Here is a 21,609-nt window from a genome sequence, read left to right as displayed (position 1 = left end):
ATGACGACGCATTTTAAGTTCTTTTCACGGTTACCAGAAAAAAATGCAAGTGTCCCCGCCGGCGGGTCCGCCGACTCCTAAGGGTTAAGCAATTTTGAGCGTGGCATGGTTGTTGGTGCCAGACGGGCCGGTCTGAGTATTTCACAATCTGCTCAGTTACTGGGATTTTCACGCACAACCATTTCTAGGGTTTACAAAGAATGGTGTGCAAAGGAAAAAACATCCAGTATGCGGCAGTCCTGTGGGCGAAAATGCTTTGTTGATGCTAGAGGTCAGAGGAGAATGGCCCGACTTCTTCAAGCTGATAGAAGAGCAACTTTGACTGAAATAACAACTCGTTACAACCGAGGTATGCAGCAAAGCATTTGTGAAGCCACAACACGCACAACCTTGAGGCGGATGGGCTACAACAGCAGAAGACCCCACTGGGTACCACTCATCTCCACTACAAATAGGAAAAAAAGGCTACAATTTGCACGAGCTCACCAAAATTGGACAGTTGAAGACTGGAAAAATGTTGCCTGGTCTGATGAGTCTCGATTTCTGTTGAGACATTCAAATGGTAGAGTCAGAATTTGGCGTAAACAGAATGAGAACATGGATCCATCATGCCTTGTTACCACTGTGCAGGCTGGTGGTGGTGGTGTAATGGTGTGGGGAATGTTTTCTTGGCACACTTTAGGCCCCTTAGTGCCAATTGGGCATCGTTTAAATGCCACGGCCTACCTGAGCATTGTTTCTGACCATGTCCATCCCTTTATGACCACCATGTACCCATCCTCTGATGGCTACTTCCAGCAGGATAATGCACCATGTCACAAAGCTCGAATCATTTCAAATTGGTTTCTTGAACATGACAATGAGTTCACTGTACTACAATGGCCCCCACAGTCACCAGATCTCAACCCAATAGAGCATCTTTGGGATGTGGTGGAACGGGAGCTTCGTGCCCTGGATGTGCATCCCACAAATCTCCATCAAATGCAAGATGCTGTCCTATCAATATGGGCCAACATTTCTAAAGAATGCTTTCAGCACCTTGTTGAATCAACGCCACGTAGAATTAAGGCAGTTCTGAAGGTGAAAGGGGGTCAAACACCGTATTACTATGGTGTTCCTAATAATCCTTTAGGTGAGTGTATACTGCTACGGGTACAAGAGCGAACGGAACTGTAGCCCTGATCTGGGAGGGGAAAAAACACACGCGCACTACACACATAGGTCCGTTAGTTTGATTCAGCCAATCACTGCAAATGTATAAGTTAGCGCCAGTGACGAGGAAACGAGAGCTGCTCCTCTTCGAAGTAAGTTGGCAAAGTAATGTCATGTTGGGTTTGGGAAGAACAGTTTTGAGGTACCAGAAAGTGATATCTGATACTGCATCACGCTAAATTAGTCAAACAAAATTCACAACGTCTGTCACAACGTCGTAATGTCAGCATTTTCTACATAATGTAAGCTAGACGAGGTTATCCCTGGTATAGCTCTATGTTGATGTCATATAGGAGTCGATTTTAGACACACCACCTCAGAAGTATAAATGGTGTTGAAATTTTAGGCCATTGTGTTGCTTTAACAGTATCATTTGCATGATTGTATTTGCATAGTGTACAGTAGATACAAAGAAAATGTAGAAATGCAGGAAGTTATATATAATTGACCGTGATCATAATTATGTTGTAATTTGACTGTGATAATTTCCAAGAGAATTTTACTTACCCATCCTAGAACCCCCCCCCACACACACACACACACTTCATACACCTCTGGTTGCAGATTCTTAAATGTGATTGTGCACGAGGAACTATGTTTGATATTTTGAGTTAGGTTGCCGCTCCACAGATAACTAAAACTAAAGTAATAAAAAACAGATGCAGAAGTATGTAAAATACAAATGCTTTAATAAGCTGATAGCACACAAAAAGGTGAGAAATCCACAGGGTATAGACACTCCTCATCATTACATTCTCATATGATTCTAAGAAAAGTCTGACCAATAATTTCATTCGGATCAAATAAAATGATTGGCCAGTGGAAAAATGCAGTGGAAAATTTGTTGACTAGTTGGATGAAGTCATCGAGAAAGGTGCCTACCATCTGAAACAAGATCTTCAGTTTGGATGAAACCATACTTTTTTGCCCAAAAGGTTCTACATACGCAAAGAAAAAACAAACAACACCTCTAAGGACAGGGTCATGTTGTGGATTCAGGCTAAAGCCTTTCCTCATGTATTGCTCTGAAAACCCACTTGCATTGAAGCAGGTTAGTAAGCACATGCTGCCTGCTTACTATCGTGCAAATAACAAGGCATGAATGATGCAAGCTTTATTTGAGAATTGGCTCATCAACTGCTTCATACCCTCAGTCTAGCATTATTATCTGGAAAAGGGTGTTTCCCTGAGAATGATTTCAGTCGGTCTTATTTTATTTTACACTGCATAAAGAACATCGAATCAGCTTGGGAGGAAGTGGCAGAAAAGTGTATGCAAGGCACATGGATAAAAAACTTAAAACTTTTCATAAATAATTTAAAAGGGTTTGACAACGATAAACATGTTGATGTCATAAATAAAAAAAAATGTGGAACATGTAAAAGTTAGATGTTGTAGTAGATATTGAATTAGTGGAATATGTTGAGGGAGAGCTAACTAATGAAGATTTAATAGAGTTGGAAGCACAGCAGCAGAAGAAGAAGATGGAAGATGCACAAAAGAAGTTCACTGTAAAGGGGTAGCTAGTGTGTTCTCGAAAGTGAATGCGGCTTTATTAGAATTAGAGGGTATGGATCCAAACGGTTCACAAAAGTGGAGCAGCAAATGAATGGTATAGTGAACTTTATGAAGAAATAAAGAAAATTACAAGGTAGACCACACTAACAGAATGCTTCTTGAAAGCTGCACCCAGGACCATGGTTCGAATTACAGGGGGGTACTGTACCCCCCGATCAAGACCCAGACCCCCCCAAAGAGACAAAAATAGCAGTTTGGGGGGGGGGGGTCTTAACATTTTTCTTTTGTTGTAAAAAAAAAAAAAAAAAAAAAAAAGAGATAAAATTTTCCTACAAGGTGAGGTTATGTAAAACGATTTCAGACACCCCTAATGTGGACTGTAGCATTTTAACCACCTCAGTGCTAGAAGCAACCCGTCGGTTGCGTCTTTCATTCTCATTGAGTGACCTGTTCATTGTGTTCATCTGTCATAGTACTGTTTGTTGTGCATTGGTGAATGTGAGTAGCCAGCAGTCTAGCCTGTTGAAAATGTGTTATTTTACAACCTTCATTTATTCGTTTAAGTGTTTCATCTACTAATGCAAGCTGACGTCTTTATAAGTTGAATTACTTACCATTGTCCTTCTGAGGCCGGTGTTCTGTCGAGGTAAGCTACCGTAGTGCTAATCGATAGCCCTAACCATAAGCTTATCTCGACAAAGTAGCTCAACTGGACAGAACACCGGTACAGTCAACGTTAGTTACGTGAGCTAGCAAGATAAGCTAAGTTCTCTATTTAAACCAGGCTTATTTGGTGAGGTAAAATCGATCATGGTCATTTTCCAAAGAGATGAACTCACTATGTTTTCATTCTCATTTTTTCATGAATAAATTGTGCCTTTCTGAAATTAATTCGCCACTTAGCCTGTGGTTTGTTATTAGGCTAATGTTAATGCATAAGAAGGTCTAACGTTATGCTCTGAAAAAAACATTACTATAAGTGAAACCTGTAGGGGCAACGTAAAAAAAAAAAACTAGCTAGCAAATAATAAGCCATATTATTTGAATTTTAGTGGTATTGATTCTGCATTCCTCAATTTCATATTTATAGACATTCTTAGAAGCTTCATCTTATAGCCCAGATACTGTTTTGTTAAACATAGATTAGATTTTATTCACACACACACTATGAGGAAAAGGAAAGATGGAGACATCAGGCACTTTTTTGGTGGTAAAAGAAGAGTAAGTAGGAAATATTAGTGTTAAGAGCTACAGAACATTACACCAAAAGTATAGGTGCAGTTTTGCAAACTGTTAATATGTATGAAGGAAAGTCATGGTCAGCAGAAGAGGCACAGTGTGCAGGCAGCAGGGAGATGGCAGGATCAGGATGGTGCGCAGGACAGTAAGCAGGCAGCAGGGAGATGGCAGGATGAGGACAGTGTGCAGGCAGCAGGGAGATGGCAGGATCAGGATGGTGCGCAGGACAGTAAGCAGGCAGCATGGAGATGGCAGGATGAGGACAGAGTGCAGGACCAAGAGGTGAGTTAGAAATTAGGCTGAACTTTAAGATCTACTGTATCATCAAGACAGATATTAGCCTAATAGGCAAATATTTATTTCTGAATGCTGTTGGAGCTGGGGGGACTGAGAGGGCAGGAATAACACCAGACTGCTGGACCAGACCAGGCTGTTTGTAAATGTATAGGCTTATTACTTTTAATAATATACTTCTTCTAAGATAATTCCTGGGAGTTATCAAAACCGAAATCTTTTGGATTGGGATAAGGATAATGAGATCTTCTGTATTGATTCTCATTTTGTCGCATGTCCAGACCATGACCGTGTGTTGCATACATGTTAGTAAACACCCCTAGTGAATCTTTCACTCTTAACATTGATCCTGGTGGCAGCTATTCGTATTCACGCGGTAGCGGACCATAATGGTCATAGAAGTGTTATGAAGGCAGTACCCCCCAATTATGGAGGGGTAATTCGCACTCTGCCCAGGACCCCACCCCTACAAGTTCTTCCATTTCCTCACTGTTATCTCCCTTACCTGGATCCTCTACAGCACGTTATACCCCTGCTATTAACTCTGATAATGATGCTGATGACCCCGAACTACTTCCCCACTTTGAAGGGTTCGATTAACTAAAATCTTAATCTGAATATCTGTTTTATAACTTTATTTTTTTTTGGTACATCATTTTTATAATTTCCTCTAATACAGGTATGTACAAGTTATGCAACTTAAAACAGTTATCAAGATTCCTTTAGACTTTTATTTAGAATACATAAAAAATGACCTGTATTTACAGTATGCAAGCCTAAGAAATGTATATTAGAGCTGATTTCCTCTGTTCTTGTGCTTGAAATATCGACCTGTCAACTGATTCGCTTAACGATCTAGTCATAGGAACAGAACTCGTTGATGAGTATCTGTACTTTTACTTGCCTTCTTTAATGCAGAAATGTTTAACTGCCTACAAAATACAATAGAAAAAATGGACATCACCCCTCTCCTTCAACTACAGTAGGCTTATACAGATCCATATTTTATTCATTCGGAAATGAGATACCTATATCATGAAAGTCTGCACATGTTTACCCACTTGGTGGCACAACTTGAATACAGGTTTGCATATGTCCTGTGGTTTACCCTCTTCATTTGGCAAAAAGCCAATGTATTTCCAGTAAACCGGAAATACAGGCTGTAGAATTGATACCATGAAAAATGATTATTGAAACAAATTTATACATGACAGCATGGATACGTTCAATATGTAGTTTCTTATGAAAATCCTTTATACCACAGTATAATGTACATACAGTATGAAGGTATTATGAAACCTAATCTCAATCCAGCTGCAACCTGAGAATTGCATGTGCATAACTTGTGATGTTAATTGCATATCACCCAGCCCAACTGGAGTATTCTTCTTGTACTGTAACATTTTTAATTGTCTGTGGTCTGTGGAGAAGGCGTTCAAATAAAAATTTAATTGTACTTTGTACATACGCACTGTTTTCTCAACTTGGATTGAATTTGGAAGCAGAATAATTTCAAACTGCTTCAGCTACTCATTCTTAGAGTAGCATCTGTTTTTTTTTTTTTAAATATTATCTGAACAATGCACAGTCCCATGACAAAAAATGACTATACTGCACCCAAGATTTTTGGTGATACCGCATCTTGCATACACATAGTGTTCATTCTTTGTGTAGGTGCACAAGAAATGTGTGGAATCAATGTAGGAAACGTGGCAGCCATGATGCGTATGCAGACACATTGCGAGCATTGAGTATTAACTGGCCCTAACTCAACAAGTATAGCATTTTGCTGACAACGCAGAGCTCATGGGTTCAAATCCCACGGAGCGCACACACAAATTGTGGCCCTTCTCTCTACTATAAGTATTAATACAATTATATTACATTTTCAAACATTCATGGTTGCCAACTTTGGTCAACTGCACATCTGGGAAGGTACCATCAATGTTGAACGATATATACAGATTTTGGACCAACATATGCCTGCAATGTTTTCCATTGAAAACATTCGGGGAACCATGAAATGAAAAATATGACAAAGGAGACCTCGCACTGTTGAGCAGTTGAAATCATATACAATGGTACCTCAGAACTCAAACTTAATCCATTCAGAACTCAGGTTTGAATCCTAAAAAGTTTGAGTTCTGATCGAATTTTCCTCATGAGAAATAATGGAAAACCAATTAATTGGTTCTCGGCCTCAAAAAATTACACCTAAATATGTTTTTTTTAGCATTTAAACACAAAATGAACAGGATAAAACAAGAAGAGCATTTTTTAATGGATTCCAAAACGATAAAGAATGTACTCCAACACTACCCCTGTCCTGCCCCGATTGTACGCTCCTTCTGTGTGCCACACCCCCTCGTTAACCTCGTGTGGAAATGCCGTGTGATCAGCTGTTTCTGGTTGTTGTCATTAGTCCTCTGTATTTAGTCCATGTTTCAGTTTGTTTCCCCAGTCCGGTAATTGTAATGTCATTGTGTTGTTCTGCCTGTTCTCAATTAATCCCCGTGTTTCCCAATTGCTTGAATCCTGTCCCTGCTTCCCTGGTCCTGGCTCGGCAGATCGTGACAACCCCAAGCCATACCCCAACACTAGACAACGCCATGCTGTCCATTGTTTATTTTTATTATTACTCTGTATTCGTTAATTTGTTCGTAAATCACAAAGTTTTACGTTGTAACATTTGTACAACTACTGCGTAACTTTTTGGTGAGCAATTGCTATGAAAATGATATAAAGTACAGTGTATTACCTGATACCTACAGTATTTTCAATAAAAAAAGCACTATCACTAACAAATTATGCTATCACAGTGAATGCGAGGCTGAGACTGAAGCGTTACCCTTTGTTTCTGCTGAGAGACGCGTCGCGTGTCGACGTTCACGGTTCGACTTCTGAGATTCAGATCGAGTTCTAGGTCATTTTTATTCTGAACTGGTTGGTTCGACTTTTAACCCCCTGGGGCCTGAGGCCTCTTTTCCACTTTCGGGGTAGTCTGACATGCCTTGACATTTTAAAATATTTCACCTATCTAAAAAACATTTATCCCAAAGTGATACTTTTGCTTTTATTCAGCACAAACTCAGCACCAATAATCTGAGACCGCTTAGAATGTTATTATTCTATTTTTTGTTAAAATCAACTTTAAACATATACTTTTCAAAAACCTATTTTCAGACATGCTGAGAAATTGTAAAAAATCACATTATAGACATTTCTAGGTAAGACTTTTGAGCTCTGAAGCTTATAGACACAGGGGTTGGCTACACATAGGTGAAAGTGACATTCTGAAATTTTATGTAGTTTGATTACTAAAGTGTTAGTACTTTAGAGTGACACTCTTTTTCTCAAAGTCAGTGGCCTTCAAAATGAATATTGATGAGATAGGTGTCCTCACACCTGTAGTAGTTTGCATACTGTCAATGGCCCATCAGTCTGGAATGTCACTGCACCCCACACCCATCACTTTGGAAAGGCAGTTTGAAACGCAAGAAAAGTAGCAACAATAAAATCCCTTTCACAGTTTATTGGTAGATGGAATGAAAAATGAAAAACTGTTACTATATAAATATAGAAAGCGATAAATATGATGCAGTGACTATTATTAACGCTCTGGGGACGAGAGCATCGTCGACCACGTATCTTTCTCATGTATTTCAGTTTATATCTCGCTGAAATCATTATGTAAAATCATGAAAAAAACACTGACTAAATCCGTTATCTGTCTTCTTTTCAAAACTTCCATTGTCAGAAGTATTAAAGTTTTTAAAATTAGGTTAAATAGGCAAAAAAGCAAATCGTGTCACCTTTCTTTGTTTTACTTGTATCGCGAGCGTTTAGGACCGCTCTCAGTGGAAGATCGCTATTCACGTTCTAAATACACTGCGTTTGAATCGGCGACCACGTGATTGCAGGCACACAGGCTTAGCCCACTGAGCCATGAACGCAGGTATGAGCTTCGCTGCTGAAAGTGTAAACACTGGCGCAAAGCTTCAGCGGCAGAGATGTATCCGTGTGCTATATTGTAGCCGATCAGTGTAAACACTACCCAGACATGTGCTCTTGTTTATTTCGGTCACAATGGGCGTATTCACATATTTCTTTACCCAATACTAACTGTCGGATTATCATGTTATTATCATGCGAATAGTACGATTTGCAAGTGGGTGGGCGATCAGAGCCGCTTCGAGACGCAGACGCTTAAGTCAGTCACTCTTGTTCTTTCAATTCGTATCACGAAGCTGTAAAAATATATTTAGTTTCTACCTATATATATTTGAATAGTAGACCATCCAAGGTTTCTGAGAGTATTTTTAAAATGTGTATATGACAAAAACTCGCAGAGTTATTTAAACGGTTTTGCGAAATTTCTGTCAGATCCCGCTGGCGGGACCGCCGACCCCAAGGGGTTAAGAAATTCAAGTTCTAATGAGTTTGAGAACTGAGGTACCACCATATCTTTTTTTTGATAAAACCTATATCTGCCAGCAATAGACCATTTCACTTTCAAAACTCCAGCAACTTGTCTCCCCAGTTCCCAAAAGTATTGTTCAAAGAAGAGGTGATGCAACTTTGTTGAAAAGTGTTGCTAACATTAAATTCTGGTGACTGTACAGTTACCATCAGCTACATCCTCCCCTGCCAGCCCTGTACATATCCCAATGTTAATCAATACTGTACAGTCAAGTAAATCAAATTACCTATATCCCATTATATATTTGGTCCATTTTGCTTAATTAATTGTAGCACGTTTTTACAATGTATTACAATGTTACCTGTCATAATCCCCTTCCTTCACAGGCAAACAACCTGGTTTTCTACACAGCTGTCAAGCATTTCTGGGACAGCTGGGGAGCAACTCTGCTGAATGAAAAGCAAACGACTGTCCTCCCTCACATCATCACTTCCAGTATAGAGCATGACTCTGTGAAGATCACTGCTGACAGCCTGCTGAAGGAGGGTAAAGCAGGTATGACCATCACTATCTTTAGTAACGACTTTGAGAATACCTCTTCTAAATGGTAGCACATTATAGATCTCAAATAGTTGTTTTAAAGGAAATGCCACAAATTGATTTGAATGTAAGCAGACAATAGCACTGTAATATAAAAATATATAATACATAATTTTTGAGCTTGGGTTTTCTTCTGGTACTCCTTTTTTTTTCACATAGTTGCCACCTCAAAATTGTCTGTTTTTTGGATGTGCCCTGCAATTGTGGCATTGAGTGATCAGAGACGAAGCAGACCCCGTAATGCAGGAGAATGTTTTATTGTTAATTAAGCTGGGTGCATCAAAATCCGAAGGGGCAAGACAGGCGGATGGTCGGGTTGGTCCCGGGAGGTCAGAAGCCGGGTTGGTCAATCCTACAAACAAAGACAAGACAAGGGGACGATGCGACAGGAAGGTGGATGAAGGCAAGCCAGGACGGCAGGGCAGGGCAGGATCGGGCAGGCAGGCAGGGATGATCTGGGAAGCAGGGCAGGCACGACAGCAGGATACGACGAGGCAGGCAGGGCAGGAGGGTTAGACAAAAGACAGAAAAGCGCTCGATAAGTGTCATGGGTATTGCAACAATACTCACAACCTTTGGAGCTTGCTTTGGGGTTAAGTAGCTTGGTTGGATTGCAATGATTGCCTGTTGCTGTGCGACCCCGCCCCTGTAGGCGTGACAGCAATGGTCTGGCATCCCATCCAAGGTGTACCCCAGGCTTATGTCCTTCAGAGTTGTACACAATCAATAAATTGAGAATGGCTCTGAAATTCTAATTGTATCCCCCAGACAAGAAAGACATATGGTTTTGGGACCTGTCTGCCACCGCTGCAGGTACTTTCTTGTTAAACAAACAACAAGTCCCAAACTTTAACTTTTTAAAAGAAAGAAAGAAAAGCAGACGGAATTTAAACAAGTAGAGACATGCCCGAGTGAAACACTGTCAAGATAAAACATCGTATTTTAAGCACAAATGACACAAGTCCCAAACTTTTAACTTTTAAACAAACGAAACAAGCACAAAAGAGCAAATGCGAAACAAGCACAAACATTTTAAACCTATTACATTTAACCAACGTGTTTAAAGAAGAACAAACTTTTAGCGATATTTACCAGTGTTAAGTTGAAGAAAACATTTAACCAGCAAACATTTTAGCCCCGCAGCTCGACCGTGTGCTGCCGGCCTGTTTAAAACTTCCGCGTGAAATGTTCGATAGCTGGGGGAAGGGGAGGGGCATAAACACGTTAAAAATGGCGACGGCAGAACCAATGGACATATGTCTGCGTGGGTTCGAACCCCACCCCAGGTAAACCCTTTTCTGGGCAGTAGTGCCTAGCTGCTGGTAATCCTTGTTAAAATGAGCGCATGCTCTCTCTCTCTCGCTCTCCACGTAGAGACACTTAAATTGCAGTGTCGCTGTCAAATCGGTGGCAAAAATGGCGACCGACGGACAAATTGTTTCCGATATCATACAGACAGAGCTTGCAACGAGTTTGACGACGACACCTACCCGTAACTTGGTACTGCTAAACCCGACTTAGGCTCCACGCAAGCCGCCGAGACAGCGCAAGCACGGAGCACTGTGCAGCATATTCTCGCATTAAGAATGTATCTGTATAAAACTGGAGAAAAAATTTTGAACAAAGTGTGGTCGGCCCACTTCTGGTGATGACGACCAATGAGATGAGAGAAGACCATGTTGAAAACGTATTAAAACCCCGCCATCCTGTGAGCAAGCACTCACGACGAGACACATCTCCCAGCAAGCAATAGCGAGCGAACTGACATCTCCTGAAGCCGCCTTACTGGAGCCTGCACCGCCTTCTGGCCTGCGATTCCCATCATGGCCTCGGGCATCAACTTTTGAACTGCGACTGGACACCCCGCCACCGCTTCCTCAGATCTTGCAGCAGTGGCCCCTGCCGCCACCAACTCCTTCTAGCCCGACCTGGGCGGTGTGGCCGGGATCACAACAGCAACCTCCGCAGGAGACCTCCAACCTAATGGACACATCGAGGCCCCCTTTGCCGACGATGGATGAGCTCAGCGATCGTTTTGCAGGACTGTCATTATCTGAAGATGCTGTGGATGGGAGCATCATCGACGCTGCCATGAAGATAATCAAAGGGTCACTGGCCTGTATTCTGGATCTGATCATCGAAGATGACTTGAAGGCAAACTGTATCGGCTGTTCTGTGAATCACCCGAGCCAGCGGAGGCACACGTGCCTCTATGAACCTGAAGCGTTTTATTTCTTTAACAATTTTGAAAAGCAGATGAAAAAACTGTATAGACCATGGTTTAAATATATTATCACAAAAGCGGTTGCGATGTTTCACCCTCACCCCCCACCTGTCAAAGTCCAAGGTGCAGTCGAGGCAGTAATTTCTGAACTTAAAACCGAAATTAATGTACGGGAAAAATTATGCGAGCTGAAACGTGATGTTGAAGGGAAAGATTATGAGTGTGCTGTAGATGGGGCAATTAGTGATTTCTGGTATATGCACAAGTTCAAGCAGACTGGCTGGTGTGTAAACGTCTGTCAAAATGTGATTGGATGGCAGTTTTTACATGCTTTTCTAAATAAAATCAGTTGAGTCATGAAAACATTGTGTTATTATTGCTAGAGGTTCACGATGATTCTACAAACACTTGAAACATGTCTATTATACGCCATCAAACCCTGGTTCACTTGGTGGTGTCGATAGATTATACAGGTCACAGATAAATGACCAAAGTGGACATACTGTGGATAAAAAGCAAGTTGCGACATGGCTATCTGGTGAAGATGCATATACATTACATAAACCAATCAGATTTTACTTCAAAAGGAATAGAGTCTTTGTGACTAACATCGATTCTCAATGGCAAGCTGACTTGGTGGATATGTCGGCTTACGCGGACCAGAATGATGATTTTAACTCTCTGGGGTCGAGTATGTCGTCGGCGACATCGCGTACTTTTCGCATCTATTTCACTTTATATCTCGCTGAAATCTTAATGTAGAATCATGAAAAAAACGCTGGCTAAATCCGTAATCTGTCTTCTTTTCAAAACGTCCATTGTCGGAAGTATTAAAGTTTTTTTAATTAGGTTAAATCGGCAGAAAAGTAAACCATGTCATCTTACTTTGTTTTACCTGCATCGGGGGCGTGTAGTGCCGCTCTCACCCGAAGATCGCTATTCACATTCTAAATAGCCGCATTAGCGCGTATTCAAATCGCATTCGCATGGTAATTTGATTAACAGCGCAACGGTGAAACGCGATCCAAATACATCCCCTTCAGCGCCATAAAAGGGGGTTGGGGACGTGGCCAGGTGACAATGGCTCATTCATACACATGAAAGTTGCTACATATTCAATGAAAGGAGCCAGAAATAGTGACATGAGTTAGGTTTTTCTTATTTATTTATCCAAATGAATGTTGCATCTACACCATTTAGTCATCTTCATGTAGCCAAGACTTTGGTGATCAGATATCTGGGATCAAAACAAACTGCCAGCATTGCTTGCTATGTACTTTTATAATGTTTCTGCAAGTGTTCCAAACTGCATTTTGCAATGTCTATACTTTGATGTCAAATTTCTAACTTAACAAAAATCTGACATATTTACAATATATCAGAGCATGTGAGCGGAGCGGTGAGAATTTCCGCTCCTCGATCACGAGGCTGTTGGCTCCGCCCGCTCCTCCGCTCTAATTCGCACTAAGCCGCTCCGCTCAACACCGCTCCTCGCTCCACTAAAATGTCCTCCCGCTCCAGTCAAATCGCTCCACGCTCGCTCCAATTTAAGAGGAACAAATAATCTGCATGCCTAACAAATGTCACCTTAAATTGAAGCCTTATGTCATAAATAAATATGAGCAACGGCAACATTGCCAGTCAGAACAGAAAATATTTATTTTTAAGCAACCTATCGGCAGCAACGGACAGGTTTGGAAATGGCATTCCACACAAAAATAGGCTTAAAAATAAAGGAATCAGTGGGTTTAATAGCCTAAAGAATATACAGACACGTTTTAAATTCCTCAGTTTTTTTCTGTTGATGCAGCACGTCTCTAAAATAAAATTTTACGTTACGTGAAATTAAAAAAAAATCTTATTAGACCTACTTTGAATGACAAAACGAATTTATTTGATTACCAATATTTACTTTATAGGCTTTTATACTTTAATTTACTTTATAGACTTGATATGCTACAACCATATAAAACTTGCACGCGTTTTGCTCTGGCTTCCGCTTGTTCGCGTAGCACACTCATGTTTCTGAGAAAAGTGATTCCAAAGTGAATCTTTACTCACTGAAACAGTTTCACCACATTGTTGTTCTTGCTGTACATTCTTGTCATCTATACGTTTGATAAGAATAGTACACTTGTATGATTTATCAGTTTCCTTTGTGAAATACTTTGCGAATTCCATCTCGGCCAATTTGTGTAACAGTCTTGATAATTGTACAGATGAATTCTGGGTAGATTTGGGCATGCCTCAGAATTGTAGTGTGAGTGGTATCGGAGCGAAATTGGAGCGAGACAAAGCGACCGCTCCAGCCTTAATTAGAAAACCCGCTCCGCGCTCTGACCAAATTCCGCCCGCTCCGCTCCTCGCTCACGCTCCGCTCACATGCTCTGCAATATATATTAAAATAAAGATGAGTGTAATGGCAAAACAAATATATAAGAAATAATTTATTTGCCATGAATTAAGTTTATGATATTTGAAGAAATGTGTGATCATGCCCCAGTCAGTGAAAGTGTGTTTCCTACCCCTAGACCCCAAAGTGTTAAATACATGTTGACATGCATAGATATTCTATCAAAATACGCATGGGTGCGCTGCCTTAAAAGCAAGACAGGTGCAGAGGTAAAGAAAGTGTTTGAAAACATTCTCTCTGAAGGCTGGATACCCAAAAAGCTACAAACCGATCGAGGGACAGAGTTTTTTAACACATCGTTTCATAAGCTTACGGAGAAACATGGGATAATACATTTCGCAACCGGTAATGATGTTAAGGCATCCATAGTAGAAAGATTTAACCGCACTTTAAAGACACGAATGTGGCGTTATTTTACGGCTTATAATACAAGAAGGTATGTGGACATTGTACAAGATCTGGCGAGTGCTTACAATAGCACCTGCCACAATACAATTAAAATGAAGCCGGTTGAGGTGAATACGGAGAATGCCGGACAGGTTTTCAACAACATATATGGCGTGACGCCTGGTGCAGCTGAAAAGCGTTGTTATAAGTTTAACATCGGTGATGTGGTCAGGGTATCGAAAGCACGGGGGAAATTTACCAAAGGATATGAGCAAACTTTTACGGACGAGTATTTTACAGTCACCGAACGTCTGCCTAGATCACCACCGGTGTACAGGATAAAAGATTATGATGGGGAGATCATAGATGGCACATTTTATGCAGAAGAGCTACAAAAGATCAGAATAGACAAAGACAAAAACTTCAAAGTTGAGAAAATCGTCGCGGAAAAAACGCAAAGGGGCAAAAAAATGTTTTTAGTGAAATGGCTGGGGTGGCCCGACAAATTTAACAGCTGGGTCCCTGCTAGCCAAGTAGTCGACGTATAAGGGCGATGATGCGTATTTGTGCCAAGCTTTCACATGAAAAGCAGCCATGGAGGAGGAAAGCGGTTTTAATGTTACGCTCCCTAGCAACGCGTCTATGGATGTTTTCCCGCACAATACCATATCAAGCTACACGACAAAACTAGCCAAGCCGATCGATCTGAATGGTAAATGGGAAGTAGGATTAGCGGAAATCCACTACCCACGAACGTGGGATACGCTGGTGGAAGAAGACACATTATTTTACGTGGCCAGAGGGGTGTCAATACCGGCAATCCTGCAATACAAGCTAAAAGCGGGGCATTACAGAGATACTAAAAACCTAATCAGTGAAATTAACGATGCTCTAGGAATGTCAAAACTAAAACTTGACTATGGAGCGATAAAAAACAAAGTGTATATGGTTGGACCACCACACATGGCTTTAAAAACGAAAGGAAACCTTGCAAGGATGCTGGGTTTTGTTCCTGATGTATTTCAAAAGATTGCTGATAGATCAGCAGCTCCGAATCCAGCAGACATATGTGCCGGATTTTACACAATTTACGTGTATTCAGACATTGTCGAGCACCAAAGAGTGGGTGACAGTTTCGTACCTCTGTTACGGGGGGTACATATTACGGGAACTCACAACTCGATGGTCACAATATCTTACGACAGGGTCCATTACGTGTCGCTCTGCAAGAATCACATTGATAATATTGTAATCGATTTAAAGTCTGACCAGAACAAGGCGATACCCTTCCAGTACGGAAAAACGATTGTGAAGCTGCATTTCAGGCCGGTTAAGCACTACCCCCAATAATAATAATAATGTACAGCGCTGACGGTTTTTCAGATCCACATAGATATGTGGAATACTACAGAAACCAAGCTGGTAACGGACTCCCCGGATACAACGGAGCACCCGTCATGTACGGAGGGGGTCTGGGGGGCCTTTTTTGACGGTTCCTGAGAATGGCCGTACCATTTCTGAAAAGGACTTTCAATATGGCAAAGCCGCATTTAAAATCGGCAGCGCAAAATATTGCAAAGGATGTAATTTCCGGTGCGATTACGGGGCAATTAACAACACGACAGCAAGAGGGCTCTGGGCTCATGGTGTTGGCGCGTGGTAAGCGTGAAAGACCCCCTGGGGCTCGAATTACCACGGCTAAAAAACGCAAGGTGTCGACCAAGAGAAGCTCAGTAGTCAAAAAGAAGCGAGAGAAGAAGTCGCCCAAAAAAGTACAGAGAAGAAGATACATTTTCTAAAGCTATGGCCCTCATACACAGCCTGTCAGAGGAGTGCATGAAATCAGAATTAGATATTTTTGCAGTGCCATACACACAAGCAAGCATCGATAAAAATATATACGTGGAAGTGCCGCCACTCTCAGCTTTAACAGATAATGGCCCCCTGGAGTTTTTCATCGCCGGTAATGGGGAAGATTACCTAGACCTCAACAACACGCTACTGCACCTGCGGTGCCGAATCACAAAAGCTAATGGGACAAACATTGACCCAGCCGCGAAGGTGGGGGTCATAAATTACCCTATCGCCTCAATTTTCTCACAGGTGGACGTATCCTTGGGTGACAGGCTAGTAAGCCAGTCTAGCAATACGTACCCTTACAGAGCCATGATAGAGTGCCTGCTTAATTACAGCGCCGGAACGCTATCCAGGCAGTTTACCTGCGGGCTGTTTTATAAAGACAGTTCTGGTGCTATGGAAGATACAGACCCTGATGGCGGTAACAAGGGCTTAGAGAAAAGAGCAGCATTTTCAGCAAGAAGCGGCGTTTTCGATTTGATTGGCCCCATACACTATGACATATTTTTTCAAGAGAGGTTAATGCTAAATGGGGTCGATGCCAAAATTAAAATGGTTCGAAACAAAGATGAGTTTTGCCTCAAGAGCGGAGATGCTGAACAGTACTTGCTCAAAATCGTATCGGCTTCCCTGTTTGTTAAAAAAGTTTCTGTGTCGACGGCTGTCAAACTGGGGCACGCCAGCGCCTTGCTGACAGCCAATGTGAAATACCCGATCGAGAGAGACTGCATGAAAACATTCAGCGTTGCTGCAAGCAGCCGGGTCTGCGCGCAAGAAAATCTGTTTCTAGGCCAGTTGCCTAAAACCGTTGTCATCGGGCTAGTGGACAACATGGGATTTATGGGAGCTTATGATCGAAACGTTTTCAACATTACCATGCTGAATTTGTAGCGCTTTATGTCGACGGTCAGCAATTCCCTGCAAAACCGTTTCAGCCTGATTTTAACAGGGGTAATGTTGCACATGAGTATTACAGCTTGGTTATGGCCACGGGGAGACATTTGAAAAATGATCCTGTAGCTGTTGACAGAAACGAGTACATAAGCGGCTACACTTTGTACGCCTTTAACTTGTCACCAGATGAAGGATGCAATCAGCACCTCTCTATGGTTAAAAGCGGAAACATGCGCCTGGAGATGAGATTCCGTCAACCTCTGACCAGGACTGTCACACTGATAGTTTACGCGACCTTTGACAATATAATCGAGATTAACCAAAGGAGAAACGTTTTGTACGATTACTACTAGTCATGAATACCCTGGAGCTAACGAATATCCTCAATAGAAACCGATGGACCGCGAGACATTTTTATGGGCTGGAGGAGGAAGTAAAGCTTGATAAATTACCCACAATCTTCATCGTCAATACACATCTTAGTTCTGCCCCCGGAGAACACTGGCTGGCACTTTTTATCAACCATGACAGCTCCGCAGAGTTTTTCGACTTGTACGGAAATCCACCTGATCACCCCAGCTTTCCGAGAATCATAAAGACATTCATGACGAGGAACTGTGACCGGCTTGTTTACAACGCAAAGCAGGTTCAAGACGATCTCAGCATGATGTGTGGCCAACATTGCCTTTTTTATTTAATTAACCGCTGTAGAGGCTTTTCTTTTTCTAAAATTCTACTATCTATTTATAGCAATGATTTTAAAAAGAACGATGCCATGGTTTCTCATTTTGTTTCTAAATTTAAATATATCAATCGTGTGAAAAATGTATTTACCAAAATGCAAACGGTAAAATGTTGTAAGGCTTTGAAAAAGACTGTATGTTAAATAAAAACCACAAAGACAAAATATCACGTTTCAGTGTTTTGTTAACTCTATGGAGGGCACCAGGGGCCCCTTGCATGGGGGGGCATTTCTTCCCTCTTTGGAATAATTACCTTATAACTTCAGATATAAAAGTCACAGACACATGCCTGATACCTAAAATCAAAGTTGACCCCTTTACAATTGATTGTAGGAAGTTCAATAACGAAATGAATAACCTGTGTATAATTTATGGACATGCGAATATAACAAAAACAGCTGGAAAAATACAAAAACCTGTCTTTGTGTCTTGGATTTTTGTAAATATTTCAAAAACTACATGATGGAATAGGTCTAATTTTAAAAATCTGGTTCCCAAACTTGTTTTCTACATGTGTGCCCAATTTCATATCATTTGATGCAGCCCAACAGGTTTTACGGAGGAAAGAGCAAATGGTGCAACTGGGAGCTTTTCCTATCCAAAACCTAACCTAAACTAATCTGAAACTTATCCAAAATGGCAATAGTGTAACTAGCAGTGTTTTTTGGGGTAGCAACTTTCTTTCTAAATGCATTACCACTTATAGGTCATAAGTAACAATTTGTCACACATCATCACCACACATTTGTAGGAAAATCTATATTTTATTCACACGACTTGTGCCAAACTTATCCAAAACCTATCCAAAACCTATCCAAACTGGCCACAGTGTAACTAGCAGTGTTTTTTGGGGTAGCGTCTTTCTTTCTAAATGCATTACCACTTATGGGTCATAAGTAACATTTTGTCACACAAAATCACCACACATTTGTAGGAAAATCTATATTTTATTCACACGACTTGTGCCAAACCTATCCAAAACCTATCCAAAATGGCCGCAGTGTAACTAGCAGTGTTTTGGGATAGCGTCTTTCTTTCTAAATGCATTACCACTTATGGGTCATAAGAAACATTTTGTTTCTAACCCTAACCCTGCATAACTGTGCCCAAACAAAGCCCGACAAGTGCCCCGCATAACTGTGCCCAAACAAAGCCCGACAAGTGCCCCGCATAACTTTGCCCAAACAAAGCCCGACAAGTGCCCCGCATAACTTTGCCCAAACAAAGCCGACAAGTGCCCCGCATAACTTTGCCCAAACAAAGCCGACAAGTACCGTACATAACTTTGCTCAAACAAGGCCGACAAGTGCCCCGCATAACTTTGCCCAAACAAAGCCCCGCGTAACTTTGCCCAAGTGAAAGCCAAAAGCGCTGCATTACTTTGCACACTTCAAAGCTTGACAAAGGCGATGCGGAACTTTTCCCAATGTACCACAATACACGTGTTACCAAAGCAAATGTTAATTGTAATTTACTGAATCACGGAATTATAAAAATCTATAGAATAAAAGAGTAAACTGTAAATAAATGTACTTATGTCGAGCGTTGCATCCTCTCCGCGCAAAAAAGCGTCCTCCTCCATCGAATCAATGGATAAAAGCGACACTTTCTTCCCCCGAACCACTCTTCAAAATCATCTTCTGTGCTTTCTCAACAGTGAAAGTCATCCGAGCCATTTTTCTTCAGTCAAAAAAGTTGTTGTCCGAAAATAACTGGGTAAACTCACGGAGACTACGTGCGCAATGCGTAATCGAGACACTCCCACAAATACTGCACCTGCAGATAATAAGTTGCGCATTCATGTCCCCAGCGCGAAAAACAATGCCCAATCAGCACATCCCATACCATTTTGCAAACCTTAGACACACCTCTATTGGATGAAGCAAATGACACTGTAATTTGATGTTCATGTAGAAAGTTTATTATGGTGAAACATAACCATGGGCAAAGGTTCAGTGCGTAAAAAATAATGTGCTAGCAGGGAAGCAGAGCATATATCTGAAAAAATACTTGACAATGAAGGATTACAGTGATTGATTTATGTACATAAGAGATCAAGCTTTCAAACGAGGGTAACTTTGTCATTTTATTCATTGGTTTTCTTCTAAAACTCCGAAGATAAAAAACATTGCACGAATGTACAGAATGCCGACTGACATTTTTCCGCGATGAGTGAGCAAGCTATTTGAGAGCATTACAGTCATATTTATGGAAAAATGCGTGTTTTGTCTTAATACTGTGACGGTTTATGAAGTATTGGCCGTGAAAGAAATAGTTTGAAGTGCTTAGTTTTCATTTTATTAACACTTATATTTTACTTCCCGACACTCGACCCGTTTAAAGATGGCTACCATGGTCATTTTATTTTTACTTGTTACAAAAAAACCATGGCACAAAAATTGCGCAACTTTCTACAGATATTATCTGAAAGGTTTTTTGTAGTGTAACAAGCCGTTTTTGGTTGATTTGATACATTTGTTTCTTTTATTGAACGTCATTTTTTTTTGTTATTGAAAATTTGGACGTATGCGTCCGAACCACTAGGCGGCGACAATGAAAGAGTTAAGTAAGCACAAAAAACATTTTTAAAACATAAGCCAGTCTGGTTTTAAGAATTTCCGCGGGGTGCTACGGGTCCGTGGAGACTGACAAAAACTTTTGGGGGTACTGTCATGCAACACATCGGTGGGATTCTTGATCGCTTCTATGAGACGGCAGACATCTTGGTTAGGTATGAGGGAGCAAGGCATGTTGAGCCTTGCCAGTCCTTGTAGAAACTCGCCCCATCCCACAGGTTTTCTCGCATCGCCAACATTACGAGGGTTGGTAATGTTTTTAAGCAAATCGAGCATGTGCGACCCCGCGATAGTCTAAAACAAACATTAAAACAAAACTTAAAAACAAACTCCCCGCGCGGGTTCCATGCAGTGACGGCAGAGTTTTCAAGCATTTTACCCATCATATATTCAACCTTTTTCTTGTTACACGGGGCTGCATTTTTCAAAACATCATCCATGATTGTGTCCCCAGCATCAACAGTGGCGCGTGCTGTCTCTTCAGTGGCGCGTGCCGTCTCTTCAGTGGGAAGTGTCAAAGATAACGGCTCATTATCACCTTGCCTGGCCAGATTCAAATATCTCTGTAACACCTCTGTATACAAGCGGACCTTTTCGTGATCAGCAACATCTGTTCTTGATAAAATGTTGCGTATTGCAATGTCCAGCTCGCTTTCGGCAGTCTGCCTTATCGTATCTTTAGGCACTATGGCATCATGCAGTTTTTCAAGTTGTGACTTCGGGACCAGATACATTTTCCTAGCGTAATCCATTTTACTTAACCCCGATGAAAAAGACTGATGAGAAACGGTATGGCGATGCTTAAAGGGAGTAGAATGAACCCCCCACCGGTCTGTTTAATAGCCTTCTTCTTTCTTTTTAATGATGCCCGTTTGCTCGCAAGTAGTTTAATACCACTTTTTTGCTTTTTAAGTCTTGCAGTCTGTGATTTGGTTAGAGGGATGTTACCGCACAGTACGTTCAAAGCTATTTCACAAAGAGTGTTCAGCAAACCCGGCGATGCCGTCTTTAAAATTTTCTTTCTCTGTCTGGCGTTACTGTCAAATAAAGCTTTCAGGGCACTCCAGTTTCTTTTTATACGAGCCGACATCGTTAATATTTTTTCTTGAGAACGTAAGCAACAGGCATCTCCAGTCGAAGTAAACCAGATCTGAGTCTGTAGTCCTCGGGTGTCACGGCTTTTAAATCCATGAGCAGGTACCCATAAGGGACTTTTGTGGCGTCTTCGAAAG

General features: G+C 41.3%; 1 protein-coding gene across 1 annotated transcript in view; it reads left to right on the top strand.

Moving 5' to 3' along the window:
- The window catches only part of scly (selenocysteine lyase), an 84,518-nt gene that overhangs the window by 19,942 nt on the left and 42,967 nt on the right, over positions 1–21,609 (top strand). The window contains exon 5 of the mRNA XM_072699911.1: positions 9,070–9,238. Coding sequence (XP_072556012.1) covers positions 9,070–9,238 — 169 coding nt within the window. The remainder of the gene's footprint in view (positions 1–9,069; positions 9,239–21,609) is intronic.

Source organism: Paramormyrops kingsleyae, chromosome 15 (assembly GCF_048594095.1).
Source record: "Paramormyrops kingsleyae isolate MSU_618 chromosome 15, PKINGS_0.4, whole genome shotgun sequence".
Classification (NCBI taxonomy): Eukaryota; Metazoa; Chordata; class Actinopteri; order Osteoglossiformes; family Mormyridae; genus Paramormyrops; species Paramormyrops kingsleyae.
Note: the sequence above shows the minus strand (reverse complement) of the source record. Positions and strands in the feature narration are given on the sequence as shown.